The sequence below is a fragment of the Carcharhinus amblyrhynchos genome, chromosome 4 (assembly GCF_965287045.1).
Source record: "Carcharhinus amblyrhynchos chromosome 4, sCarAmb.v2.hapA, whole genome shotgun sequence".
NCBI classification, from domain to species: Eukaryota; Metazoa; Chordata; class Chondrichthyes; order Carcharhiniformes; family Carcharhinidae; genus Carcharhinus; species Carcharhinus amblyrhynchos.
Genome location: NC_137327.1, coordinates 134,867,847 through 134,881,043, shown reverse-complemented (window position 1 = coordinate 134,881,043; position 13,197 = coordinate 134,867,847). Strand labels below are relative to the sequence as shown.

Genomic DNA, 13,197 nt, shown 5'->3' with positions numbered 1-13,197 from the left:
GGGATGGATAGGGTAGAGGTAGAGAGATTCTTCCCGCTTAGAAAGGACAGCAGGACTAGAGGGCACAGCCTCAAGATAAGGGGGGAGGGCAGTTTAGAGCAGAGTTGAGGAGGAACTTCTTCACTCAAAGGGTGGTGAATCTTTGGAATTCTCTGCCCGTTGAAGTGGTGGAGGCTACCTCGCTAAATATATTTAAGTCACGGGTAGATAGGTTTTTGATAGACAGGGGAATTATGGGTTTTGGGGAGAAAGTGGGAAAGTGGAACTGATCCACTTCAGATCAGCCATGATCTTATTGAATGGCGGGGCAGGCTCGAAGGGCTAGATGGCCTACTCCTGCTCCTATTTCTTATGTTCTTATGTTTGTCAGTCTATTTGTTCTGGGTTTGTCTCCTGGTTATCTGTCACAATTAGGCTATTTTTGCACAAATGGTCTCATCAGGCTGCTGCTCGAAGAATGTATGCATGTACAGACAGCCTGACATACGCAGGATGTCAATTGGAACATTGCCTGAAGATAATCCGTGGACCATAAAATGGGCTTAGTACACCAGCGTGTATCAGAATTGGGCTGCTTTATCTTGCTGCAACTAAAGAGAAAGCAATAGCTCCGACTGTGTTACAGCAGGCATTTAGTTCAGTCGTACACACAACAGCGAGGCTGATGATTGTATTACAGTCTTGTGGGATGGGATCCATTGCAGCTATTGCTATTAATAATTCACATGTTTGAACACTGTAATAAAGGAGGTCCTGTGGTGAGTGACTGATCCCGTGATGCATGTGATATAACTGTCAGCGGAGTGGAGAAGATCTGATCGTGGAATCATCATGGACCTATTTCTGCTAATACATTCAGGTCACTCGCCACATCTGGGCTGTTTGTGGGAACTGACAGTCATTTAGATAAAGTATAGCCTTGGTGTGGAATGACTATTAAAAGAAGGTTGCGTGCTGGGATATCTGGCAAATCAACGCACGCAATGTTGAGTTATCATGCTGGCTTACAAATGCGCTGCAGTGCGGTATGGTAACCGTGCTGCTGATATTATCAGCCGCGTGTCACTTCACAGTGTAAAGGGGAACAGGTTTGGCTCCAGCGATTTCCCACACAGGGAAAGGAGGCCAAATGTTAGCTCCCAAAGAAGGAAGGTAAATACAGGCCCACCTCCTGCTTTGCAACCCGCTGACCCCTCCCAGAATGACACTGGCAAGTGACATGGATAGAAGTCACTCCCGCGTTCTCTCAGTCACTGAAAGGAAGTGAAACAGAAAACACCGGAAAGAAATTATAAATGAATGCATTTAAGAGGGAGGGTCACCCTAAAATAAATGATGATGTGCAATGTCCCAGAGAAGGGTCTTTTACTTAATTGTGCTGCTAACTCGCATGTCGTGACCCCTCAGGACTTGCATGGGGGAATCATTGATTGACCCGTAGTTTATGAGCTCCGTGGCGATTGATAATTGTTTTTACCAGGTGGAGCTTGTATACTTGAGCCTTGTATAAAGCAGGCTTCTGAGTGGGTCCACTGTCGTATTGTCCTGTTTGGGACCTCTTTGTACACCCCACAGGCTTGTAGTTTTACTTCACTTTATTTTGTGCACCAAAGCACTGCCCCTTGGCAGCCGACTCCTGGAGTTATTATTTAGCAAAAACACATTGCTTCACAGAAGTAAAGATTCTAACCAAATATCATGCCTTCTTTCTTCAGGGCAAAGAACAAAAACAAAGAAAATTACAGCACAGGAACAGGCCCTTCGGCCCTCCAAGCCTGCACCGACCATGCTGCCTGACTGAACTAAAACCCCCTACCCTTCCAGGGACCGTATCCCTCTGTTTCCATCCTATTCATATATTTGTCCAGATGCCCCTTAAAACTCACTATCGTATCTGCGTCCACTACCTCCCCTGGCAGCGAGTTCCAGGCACCCACCACCCTCTGTGTAAAAAATTTGGAGTTTTTACCATACCCACTTATAGGACACAGAAAATATTGTAAAACAGCAAAAGATTTTAGGGCACTCAGAATATTGTGTTCACCACATTACAGAAAGGGTGTGGAAGCTTTAAAGAGAGGAGGTTTAGCAGGATTCAAGGGTCTGAGCTATAAGGAGAGGCTGGACAAACTAGGGTTATTTTCTCCGGAGTGGCAGAGGCTGAGGGGAGACCTGGTAGAAGTCTATAAAATTATGAGAGGCGGAGATAGGTTTGACAGTCAGAATCTTTTTACCAGATTTGGAATGTCTAATACTAGCGGGTACGCACTTAAGATGAGAGGGAGAAAGTTCAAAGGAGAAGTGAGGGGCAAGTTTTTTACACCGAGAGTGGTAGGTGTCTGGAATGCACTACCAGGAGTGGTGGTGCAGGCAGATACAATAGAGGCTTTCAAAGGGTTGTCAGATAAGCGTATGAAGACGCAATGAATAGAGGCAGAGGGACAACACACAGGCAGAAGGGATGAGTTTAATCTGGCAACATGTTTGGCACAACATTGTGGGCTGAAAGGCCAGTTCCTGTGCTGTATTCCATTTCAGAAGTACTTCACTGGCTGTAAAACACTGTGGGGTTACCTGAGGTCATGAAATGCACTGTATAAATGCAAGTTTTTTTAAGGAATCTCAACGTTCCCAGGTTGAAATGAAAAGAAGAAAAATATTAGGATAAGTCAGGAAGCGAGGCAGGAGCTGGTTTGGAGGGTCTTGATCGTGGATGTTGAGGGGGAGTGGGAAAGGGAGGGAAATGAAGTGTGTAGTAGGCCTAAGGCAACAATGAGGTCCAGGAAGTTGGAAGAAAAGGACTGGTCGGAGCTGGGTTGAAAGTTAAAGGGAATATAGGATTTAAGGTTTGAGTTTGGGCTTCTTCAGGTAAGGATAATCTTGAAGAAATAATGACAGTGCCAAAAGAAATACAGTGTTAACACACACGAGTCTACAAAGGTGAATTTGTTTGATCTAGACATGGGAGACAGGAGTAGATCTCCAGTATTAGGGATGAAATGGATGTGTTGAGAGCTGAGGAGAAGAAGCTGCGTAAGGGTGGCATGGCTGATGATTCAGTTGAAATGGAAGCCAAGAGTTAAAGCAAGCTGTGATAGCTATGTGTATGGCTTTAACATTGGCCAGAAAAACGTCAGTGGGAATCTCGCATTTTGAATCCAAGGTGGCAAAGCGGATAAATGGCAAGCATCTTTCACCTCACACCAGTGCCACGTAATGACCCTCCCCAACCAGAAAGAATCTAACCAGCTCCCAACAACATTGCCATTGCTGAATCCCGTACCATCATCATCCTGGAGGTTATTTTGACCAGAAACTTAAGTGGATCAATCACTTATAAACACTGTGTCTTCAGTGGTATGGAGATGCCGGCGTGGGACTGGGGTGGACACAGTAAGAAGTCTCACAACACCAGGTTAAAGTCCAACAAGTCTATTTGGAATCACGAGTTTTCGGAGCGCTGCTCCCTCATCAGGTGAGTGGACTCGTTGGACTTTAACCTGGTGTTGTGAGACTTCTTACTGTGGCTTCAAGGGCAAGTCAGATGTTGGGAATTCTGTGGCAATTAACCCACCTCCTGACTTCCCAAAGGCACATGTCAAGAACCTGATGGAATACTCTCCACTTGTCAGGACCAATGCAACTCCAACCACGCTCAAGAAGCTCAACACCATACAGGACAAAGCAACCCAAGTGATTGGCACCCATTCACTGCCTTCAGCATTCACTCACATCATCACCAGTGCACAGTGGCAGTTGTGTACCATGTGTAAGATGTATTAGCTGAACCTCCTTCAGCAGCACACTCCAAACCTGTAACCTCTACCATCTAGAAGGTCAAGGACAGTAGTCACAGAGGAAATCATCAGCGAGTTTCCCTCCAGGTGCCATACTATCCTGAATTGGAACTATAAATCATCTTTGACTCACTGTCTCCGAGTAACAATGCTGAAACTCCTTCCCGAACCGCACGGTCACCTACATCACATTGATTACAGCGGCTCAAGAAGGTAGCTCACCACCGCCTTCCCAAGAGAAATTAGGCCTCCAAACAGCGAGAGAGACAGAAAAGCAAATACGCAGGGAAATCACAAAGATGTGTAACAGCGGTGACTCTGGGTAATTTCAATTACCCAAATTTCGATCAGAAAATTTGGAGTAAAGGGAAAAGAGAGGGATGAATTTCTTTAATATTTTCAGAATTCCCTTGTTCAGAAAGGAGACTTTGCTGCATCAGGTGCTGGGGAATGAAGTGGACAAAGTGGATAAGGAGCAGCTGTTCCCCTTAGTTGAGGGGTCAGTCACAAGGGAACATAGGTTCAAGGTGAGCGGCAGGAGGTTTAGGGGAAATGCGAGGAAAAACATTCTTACCCAGAGGACGGTGACGGTCTGGAGTGCGCTGCCCGGGTTAGTGATAGAGGCAAGTTGCCTCACATCCTTTAAAATATAATTGGCTGAGCACGTCATTACATTCAGGGCAATGGGCCAAGTGCTGATAGGTGGGGTTAGGTGGGAGATCAGGTGTTTCTCATGTGTCATTGCAGACTCGATGGGCTGAAGGGCCTCTTCTGTACTGTATGATTGTGTGATTCCAAGAGGGCCAAGTGGACTAAGATCTATGGCAGGGAACACATGGGTACCATTGATCATCATAGAACATAGAACATAGAACACTACAGCACAAACAGGCCCTTCAGCCCACGAGTTGCGCCGATCACATCAACACCTATCAATCTATAGACCTATCTATAACCCCCAATCCCATAAAATCCCATATACTCATCCAGAAGTCTTTTAAAAGACCCCAGCGAGTTCGCCTCCACCACCACTGACCCCAGCCGATTCCATTCACTCACCACCCTCTGAGTGAAAAACTTTCCCCTAACATCACTTCTGTACTTTCCTCCCCGCACCTTCAATCTGTGTCCTCTCGTAGCGACCATTTCAACCCGGGGAAATAGCCTCTGAGAATCCACCCTATCTATTCCTCTCAACATTTTGTAAACTTCTATCAGGTCGCCTCTCAACCTTCACCTCTCCAGGGAAAAGAGACCCAGTTCCCTCAACCTAACTTCATAAGGCATGCCTCCCAGTCCAGGCAACATCCTTGTAAATCTCCTCTGTACCCTTTCAATAGCTTCTATGTCTTTCCTATAGTGAGACGACCAGAACTGCGCACAGTACTCCAAATGAGGCCTGACAAGGGTCTTATAAAGTTGCAGCATTACCTCCCGACTCCTAAGCTCAATCCCTCGATTAATGAAGGCCACTACACCATACGCCTTCTTGACCACCTCCTCCACCTGCGAGGCCGATTTAAGAGTCCTGTGGACCCGGACCCCTAGATCCTTCTGCTCTTCAACACTGCTAAGACTCCTGCCCTTGATAGTGTACTCGTTCATCCTGTTGGTTCTGCCAAAATGGACGACTACACATTTATCCGCGTTGAAGTCCATCTGCCACTTCTCTGCCCAGTCCTGCATCCTATTTATGTCCTGCTGCAACTTTTGACATCCTTCCAGACCATCCACAACACCACCGACCTTCGTGTCATCAGCGAACTTACTTACCCATCCCTCCACTTCCTCATCCAGGTCATTTATGAAAATGACAAACAGCAAGGGTCCTAGAACAGATCCCTGGGGCACTCCACTGGTGACTGACCTCCATTCAGAAAAAGACCCATCCACAACCACGCTCTGCCTTCTGCAGGCAAGCCAGTTCTGGATCCACAAGGCCAAAGGCCCTTGGATCCCATGCCCTCTCACCTTCTCAAGAAGTCTTGCATGGGGGACCTTATCAAACGCCTTGCTGAAGTCCATGTACACCACGTCCACTGCACTTCCTTCGTCAATGTGTTCAGTCACATTTTCGAAGAACTCAACTAGGCTCGTAAGGCACGACCTGCCCTTGACAAATCCATGCTGACTATTCCTGATCATGTCAAACCTCTCCAAATGCTCGTAAATCTTGTCCCTCAGAAGCCTCTCCATCAGCTTACCAACCACTGAGGTCAGACTCACCGGTTGGTAATTTCCCGGGCTATCTCTGTTCCCTTTCCTGAAAATAGGAACTACATCCGCAATCCTCCAATCTTCCGGAACCTCTCCCGTCTCCATTGACGACGCAAAGATCATCGCCAGGGGCTCTGCAATCACTTCCCTCGCCTCCCACAGTATCCTGGGGTACATCCCATCTGGTCCCGGCGACTTATCTATCTTGATAGAATTCAAAAGTTCTAACACGTCCTCCACCTTAATATCCACAAACTCAATCTTTTCCATCTGCTGCAAATCCGTAGCAAAATCTCCCAGACCAGTTTCCACCGTGAATACTGAGGCAAAGTACTCATTAAGCACCCCTGCCATTTCTTCTGGTTCCACACAGACCTTTCCCCCTTCACCTTTTATAGGTCCTATCCCTTCTCTTCTCATCCTTTTACCTTTTGCATATTTATAGAAGGCCCTGGGATTCTCCTTAATCTTACCCGCCAAGGTCTTCTCATGACCCCTTCTGGCTCTCCTAATTTCCCTTTTAAGCTCTTTTCTACAGTCCTTATACTCCTCAAGATCCTTAACCTCTCCTAGTTCCCTGAACCTTTTGTACACCTTCCCTTTCCTCCTGACTAGGTTCAACACAGCCTTCGTGCACCACGGTTCCCGCGACCTACCAAAACCCCCTTGTCTCATCGGAACGTTGTCATGCAGAGCTCCAGACAAACATTCCTTGAATATCCGCCACCTTCCTTCGGTACTTTTCCCTAAGAACGCCTCCTTCCAGTTTATTTGTCCAAGTAACTTCCTGACTTCTTCGTATCTCCCCTTACTCCAGACAAACACCTTCCTAGCCTGCCTGATCCTATCTCGTTCCAATGCAATTGTGAAGGAGATAGAATTATGATCACCATTCCCAAGACGCTCTCCTACCGAGAGATCCATCACCTGTCCTCGTTCATTCGCCAGTACCAGTTCAAGTACAGCCTCTCCCCTCGTAGGCTTATCCACATACTGTGTCAGGAAACCTTCCTGAACACACCTAACAAACTCCTCCCCATCCAAACCCCTTACCCTAGGGATATTCCAGTCGACGTTTGGGAAATTGAAGTCTCCCATCACGACAACTCTGTTATTAATCATATCGTAAGGTAGTGTGGAAGAGCAACAAATAGTCTAAAATAGAACATTATATTGAACGGGGACTAATTTTAATGAGACGAGAAGGAACCGAGCCAAGTTTAAATCGAACCAAAGACTGACAAGAAAAACTACAATAAAATATTGAGATAACTAAGGAGGAGAAGCTTGAGGTACATGCCAACAAGGTAAAAGAAACTAAATCAGGGCTTTGTGGATGATATAGAGAATATGATAACAGGGAAAAAATGAGGATGCATAATGACTGATGAGCTCTTCAAGTGAGGAACAGGCCAAGTACAGTAGGATGAGAGGGATGGTGAAGAGGAATGGAACACTTGCAAAGAGAGAATATGAGAATATCATGGGAGCCAACGTCAAATGGAATCCAAAGATCGGCTGTCAATAGCAAGCAGGTGTTAAGAGATGGAGTGGTTCCTATTAGGACAAAGCCAATGATACATACTTGGAGTTGCAGGGCAAGACTAGAATAGCTAATGAGTATATTGTGTTGGTGTTTATTAAGTAGGTAGTCTCACAACACCAGGTTAAAGTCCAACAGGTTTATTTGGAAGCACGAGCTTTCAGAGCACTGCCCCTTCATCAGGTGAGTAAAGAGTTGTGTTCACAAACAGGAGACGTCTGGGCACAGATTCAATTTACAAGATAGTGGTTGGAATGCGAGTCTTAACAGTTAATCAAGTCTTTACATGTACAGACAATGTGAGCGGAGAGAGGGTTAAGCACAGGTTAAAGAGTTGTGAATTGTCTCCAGCCAGGACAGTTAGTGAAATTTTGCAAATCCAGCCAAGTCGTGGGGGTTATAGATAGAGTGGCATGAACCCAAGATCCCAATTGAGGCTGTCCTCATGTGTGCAGAGCTTGGCTATCTTGTTTACTAAGGAAGAGGAAACTGACAAAATACCAGTAGAAGTACAAATGGTAGAGATAATGAATGGGATGAAAATGAGAGGCAAAAGTTCCTGTAAGAGTTGGCTATGGATGAATAAGTCACCTCATCCAGATATCTTTCTTTATTCTTTCTTGGGACATGGGCATCACTAGATAGCCCAGAATTTTTTATTATTGCCAATCCCTAATTGCCCTCGAGAAGGTGATGGTGAGCTGCCTGCTTGAACTTTTTTTTCATTAATTTACAGGATGTGGATTTTGCTGTCTAGGCCAGCATTTATTGTCCATCCCTAGCTACCCTTCAGAAGGTGGTGGTGAGCTGCCTGCCAAGCCTAGAGTATGGTTGTGGGTTTTTTTTATTAATTTGATTTTATTATTGTCACATATATTAACATGCAGTGAAAAGTATTGTTTCTTGTGTGTACACAGACAAAACAAACTATTCATAGAGAAGGAGACGAGACAGTGCAAAATGTAGTGTTATTGTCATAGCTAGGGTGTAGAGAAAGATCAACTTAATGCAAGGTAGGTCCATTCAAAAGTCCGACAGCCGCAGGGAAGAAGCTGTTCTTGAGTCGGTTGGTGTGTGATCTCAAACTTTTGTCTCTTTTTCCCGAAGGAAGAAGGTGGAAGAGAGAATGCCCAGGGGGCATGGGGTCCTTAATTATGCTGGCTGCTTTGCCAAGGCAGCAAGAAGTATAGACAGAATCAATGAATGGGAGGTTGGTTTGCATGATGGATTGGGATACATTCATGACCTTTTGTAGTTCCTTGTGGTCTTGGGCAGAGCAGGAGCCCATACCAAGCTGTGACACAACCAGAAAGAATGCTTTCTATGGTGCATCTTGGTTTAGCTTGGAACAGCAAACTTAGCTGTTGAAGGTTTATACAATATTATAGTTGCATTTTTGTAATTGGTAATTTTCTTACTATACGTTAACTGTGTTCTTAAATAAACTTTATTTGATAAAAGCTCTCTCCAAGTGGGTCACTTTAATTATACCTGGAGTGAAACATTTTACGTTTACTCATGCCAAATTCGAAGTGCAAACTTATGGTCTTGGCTGGCTTCATAAGTTTGGTGTTTCTGACCTGGATGATAGCACCCTGCACATTTAAAAGTGAGATAAGGAGAAAATGCTTTGGTCAAAGAGTTGTGAATCTTTGGAGTTCTTTAAGGATGTGGAGGTTCCATTGTTGAATACATTTAAGACTGAGATTGACAGATTTTTTGGTCTCCTAGGAAATTGGGATATCAATGAAAAAATTGAACTGAAGCCCAAGATCAATCATAATCATATTGAATAGTGGAACAAGCTCAAAGCACCTGATCATAAGAACATAAGAACAGAACATAAGAAATAGGAGCAGGAGTAGGCCATCTAGCCCTTCGAGCCTGCCCCGCCATTCAATAAGATCATGGCTGATCTGTCGTGGCTCAGTTCCACTTTCCCGCCCTCTCCCCATAACCCTTAATCCCCTCTCTTATCAAAAACCCATCAACCCGCGTCTTAAAAATATTTAGCGAGGCAGCCTCCACCACTTCAACGGGCAGAGAATTCCAGAGATTCACCACCCTTTGAGTGATGAAGTTCCTCCTCAACTCCGTTCTAAACCGCCTCCCCTTTATCTTGAGGCTGTGCCCCCTAGTCCTACTGTCTTTTTTGAGCAGGAAGAGTCTCTCCACCTCTATCCTATCCATCCCATTCATCATCTTATACGTCTCAATGAGATCTCTCCTCATTCTTCTAAACTCTAACGAGTACAAGCCTAGTTTATTCAGTTTATTATTTATTATGGTTGAGGAGTTTAATGTTTGTCTGCCCTTTGACCAATAGGGGAATTAAGGATTATGGGGAGCGGGCGGAACTGAACCAGTATCAGATCAGCCATGATCTTATTGAATGGCGGGGCAGGCTCGAGGGGCCGGATGGCCTACTCCTGCTCCTATTTGTTATGTTCTCTGGAATGGTTCCAAAGGAGAAATTGAGGAGTGACAATAACCTGAAGGAACTGAGTCACATCTGAAAATTATATTCTAAAACCTAACATTTTGTTGTTGCTATTTGTGAACTGCATTTGATAAATGCAAGGTTCTTTAGATTTAACTGACACTTATTTAAAACATTCTTTCTGCATATTCATTGTAGATACAACATTTCTGAAAAAAACAAATTTCCTTTAAAATTAATTTTGGAATCTAGTAATTCTGTGATGGGTCTGGATGCCAGGTAGTTATTAACTCCAAGCAGTAGAGGGCGCCACTGGATCTAATCTGGGCCCCTCTTGTCTTCAGAGCTCTTTGATTGCGGCAGGAATCGAAGGCTTTCCGGAAAGAGCCGAGGAGGGGGCCGGGTGACGTTCCGGAAAGAGCCGAGGTGGGGGCCGGGGCCGCTCCGGAAAGAGCCGAGGAGGAGGCCGGTGACGTTCCGGGAAGAGCCGAGGAGGGGGCCGGGGACGTTCCGGAAAGAGCCGAGGTGGGGGCCGGTGACGTTCCGGGAAGAGCCGAGGAGGAGGCCGGGGCCGCTCCGGAAAGAGCCGAGGAGGAGGCCGGGGACGTTCCGGAAAGAGCCGAGGAGGAGCCGGGGCCGCGCCGGAAAGAGCCGAGGAGGAGCCGGGGCGGGCCTGGGGCTCTCGGCGGTGTCTGACGGAGGCGGAGGCCCAGGGCTCGGAGGGGGTGATTTTCCGGCACTGACGGCTGGGTTGCTGGGGCCGGTCCGGGAAGATGGCGATATCGCGGGGGCTGTGGTGCTGCCAGCGGGTTTTGGCCTGGATTCCCGTGCTCATCATCACTCTGGTCGTGCTGTGGTCCTACTACGCCTATGTGTTCGAGCTGTGTGTGTGTAAGTGGCTCTTTGTTGTGGAATTAACTGCTGGTGACAGGGGGGGGGAGGAAGTTACTGGCTGCATCCACTGGAGGATAAAAGTCACCGGGTCTGTCAACATCAAAGCTCAGGTCACAGCTCAACTCAGGAAATCTGGGCCTTTAAACAAGCTCATGATGTGGAGATGCTGGTCTTGGACTGGGTTAAACACAGTAAGAAGTCTCACCACACCAGGTCAAAGTCCAACCAGTTTATTTGGTAGCACAAGCCACTAGCTTTCGGAGCACTGCCCCTTCATCAGGTGAACTCCCCACTCACCTGACGAAGGAGCGGCGCTCCGAAAGCTGGTGACTTTCACTACCCAGTAAACCTGCTGGACTTTAACCCGGTGTTGCGAGACTTCTTACTGCCTTTAAGAAGCTGCCAGGACAGGAGGAATAACGAGAGGTTGCTGCTCCACTTTTAATACCTCGCAGCAGACTGTGCACGCAGGTTCCTCAGCCCCTGTCCCTCTTGTAGTTTCACTTGTTTTACAGTAAATTCTGAAGTTAGTGCTGTTTATTTTAAAATCTCATCAACGAAATGTTGCAGTTGTGTAGGGTGTTTGGTGATGCCACGTCTGGAGTACGGTGTCCAGTTTTGGTCGTCGTATCTGAGGAAGGATGTGGTGGCATTGGAGGCAGTTCAGAGGAGGTTCATCAGATTGATGCCCAGGGTGAAAGGGTTGAGGTATGAGGAGAGATTGAACAGTTTGGGCTCGTGCTCTCTGGAGTTTAGAATAATGAGAGGGGATCTAATTGAGGTATAAGAAAAACTAAAAGCGATAAACATAGACCAAATGTTTCCTCTAATCTAGAACCAGAGGTCCCAGATATCGGTTGAGAGACAGCAGATTTAAAACTGAGATGAGGAAGGTGCCGAACTTGTGGAACTCGCTGCCCTATAGTGCGGTGAAGTCTGAATCGTTGAATAATTTCAAGAGGGAGAAAGACATATTTCTAAATGTCTAAATAAAAAAAGGGAAAATGGGATATTGGGAATAGATGGGGAATTGTATTTGAGACCAGGGAGAGATCAGCCACGATCTAATTAAATGGCAGAGCAGGCTCGAGGGACTGAATTTGCCTACTTCTGCTCCTAATTCCTATGTTCCTATGTCCCTAAAACCTGTTCCTACCAACTTTTCAGAGTGTTTTCAGATTACAATTCAGGTTTGCACTGAAACATAAATATACACGATATGGATTTAGTCCAGTTTTTCATTTCTTGTGTTGTAGTTTGTGGGAAAGGTTTTAATGCAAATAGATTGAATTTTATCTGGTGTAACTGGTCACGTTACAATTAGATTTCTGTCAGTGCTCTGGTTGAGTTATTTGATACGGTCAGCCACATGTCCTGCTTGTGGACAGAAGCGAGTGTAAATAGGTGAATATCACTCCATTATCAGCAGCTGTTTGAAATAGTAATGCTGTGTCATTTCCAAACAAGTTTCTTAAGTTTAATTCAAAACTCAATCCAATGATGAGAGGCACATTTTTAAAAATAGTGTCTAGTGCCAGGGACTTCAAATGAAGAACTGCATCCTTGTGACTAGTTTAGACCAGGGCGGCATAGTGACACAGTGGTTAGTACTGCTGCCTTACAGAGCCAGGGACCCAGGTTCAGTTCTGGTCTCGGGTGACTCTGTGTGGAGTTTGGATGTTCTCCCTGTGGGTTTCCTCTGGTTTCATCCCACATTCCAAAGATGTGTGGGTTAGGTGGATTGGCCATGCTAAATTGTCCCATTGTGTTCAGGGGATTAATATGTGGGGTTACAGGGATAGGGTCTGGGTAGGATTGTTGTCGGTGCAAGCTTGATGGGCCAAATGGCCTCCTTCTGCACTCTAGGGATCCTATGATTTTACCAACTTTGTCTTTCAGCCCTTGTTTAACTTTTAAGTCGTGGTTTGGATTTACCTTTTCTGTTTCACTTCATATGATATATTTGTGCAAGATTTCTTCATATTCTCCCCTATCTCTGAGAATCAACTCGATGATTCTGCTCTGTTTTCAAGTTCTGTGGTCCTCTGTTGCATAGATGACCAGAACGTGATACAATGCTCAGGATGAATCTTGACCAGAGAATGTTATTCTCGGGACAGCTTCTGTTTAATCCTCAGCTGATCTGACATTTTGTTTACCATGATTGCTGCTCAGTAACTGTAAATGTCAATGTTAAGCCTGCTTTACTTCAGGAATTCTTTCAACCACTTCTCAGCTGGTTTGACATTATCTGTTAAAAATTATTGTTGCCAAATTATTCCCGTTCATGATACCTTCTACTTATC

At 45.6% G+C, this 13,197-nt stretch overlaps 1 protein-coding gene across 2 annotated transcripts in view; it reads left to right on the top strand.

Moving 5' to 3' along the window:
* Positions 1 to 10,677: 10,677 nt before the first annotated feature.
* The window catches only part of zdhhc15b (zDHHC palmitoyltransferase 15b), a 59,092-nt gene continuing 56,572 nt past the window's right edge, over positions 10,678 to 13,197 (top strand). For both annotated transcript variants that reach the window (XM_080187918.1, XM_080187917.1), the window contains exon 1: positions 10,678 to 10,888. In XM_080187918.1, the coding sequence (XP_080044044.1) occupies positions 10,771 to 10,888 (118 nt within the window). In that variant the 5' untranslated portion in view covers positions 10,678 to 10,770. The remainder of the gene's footprint in view (positions 10,889 to 13,197) is intronic.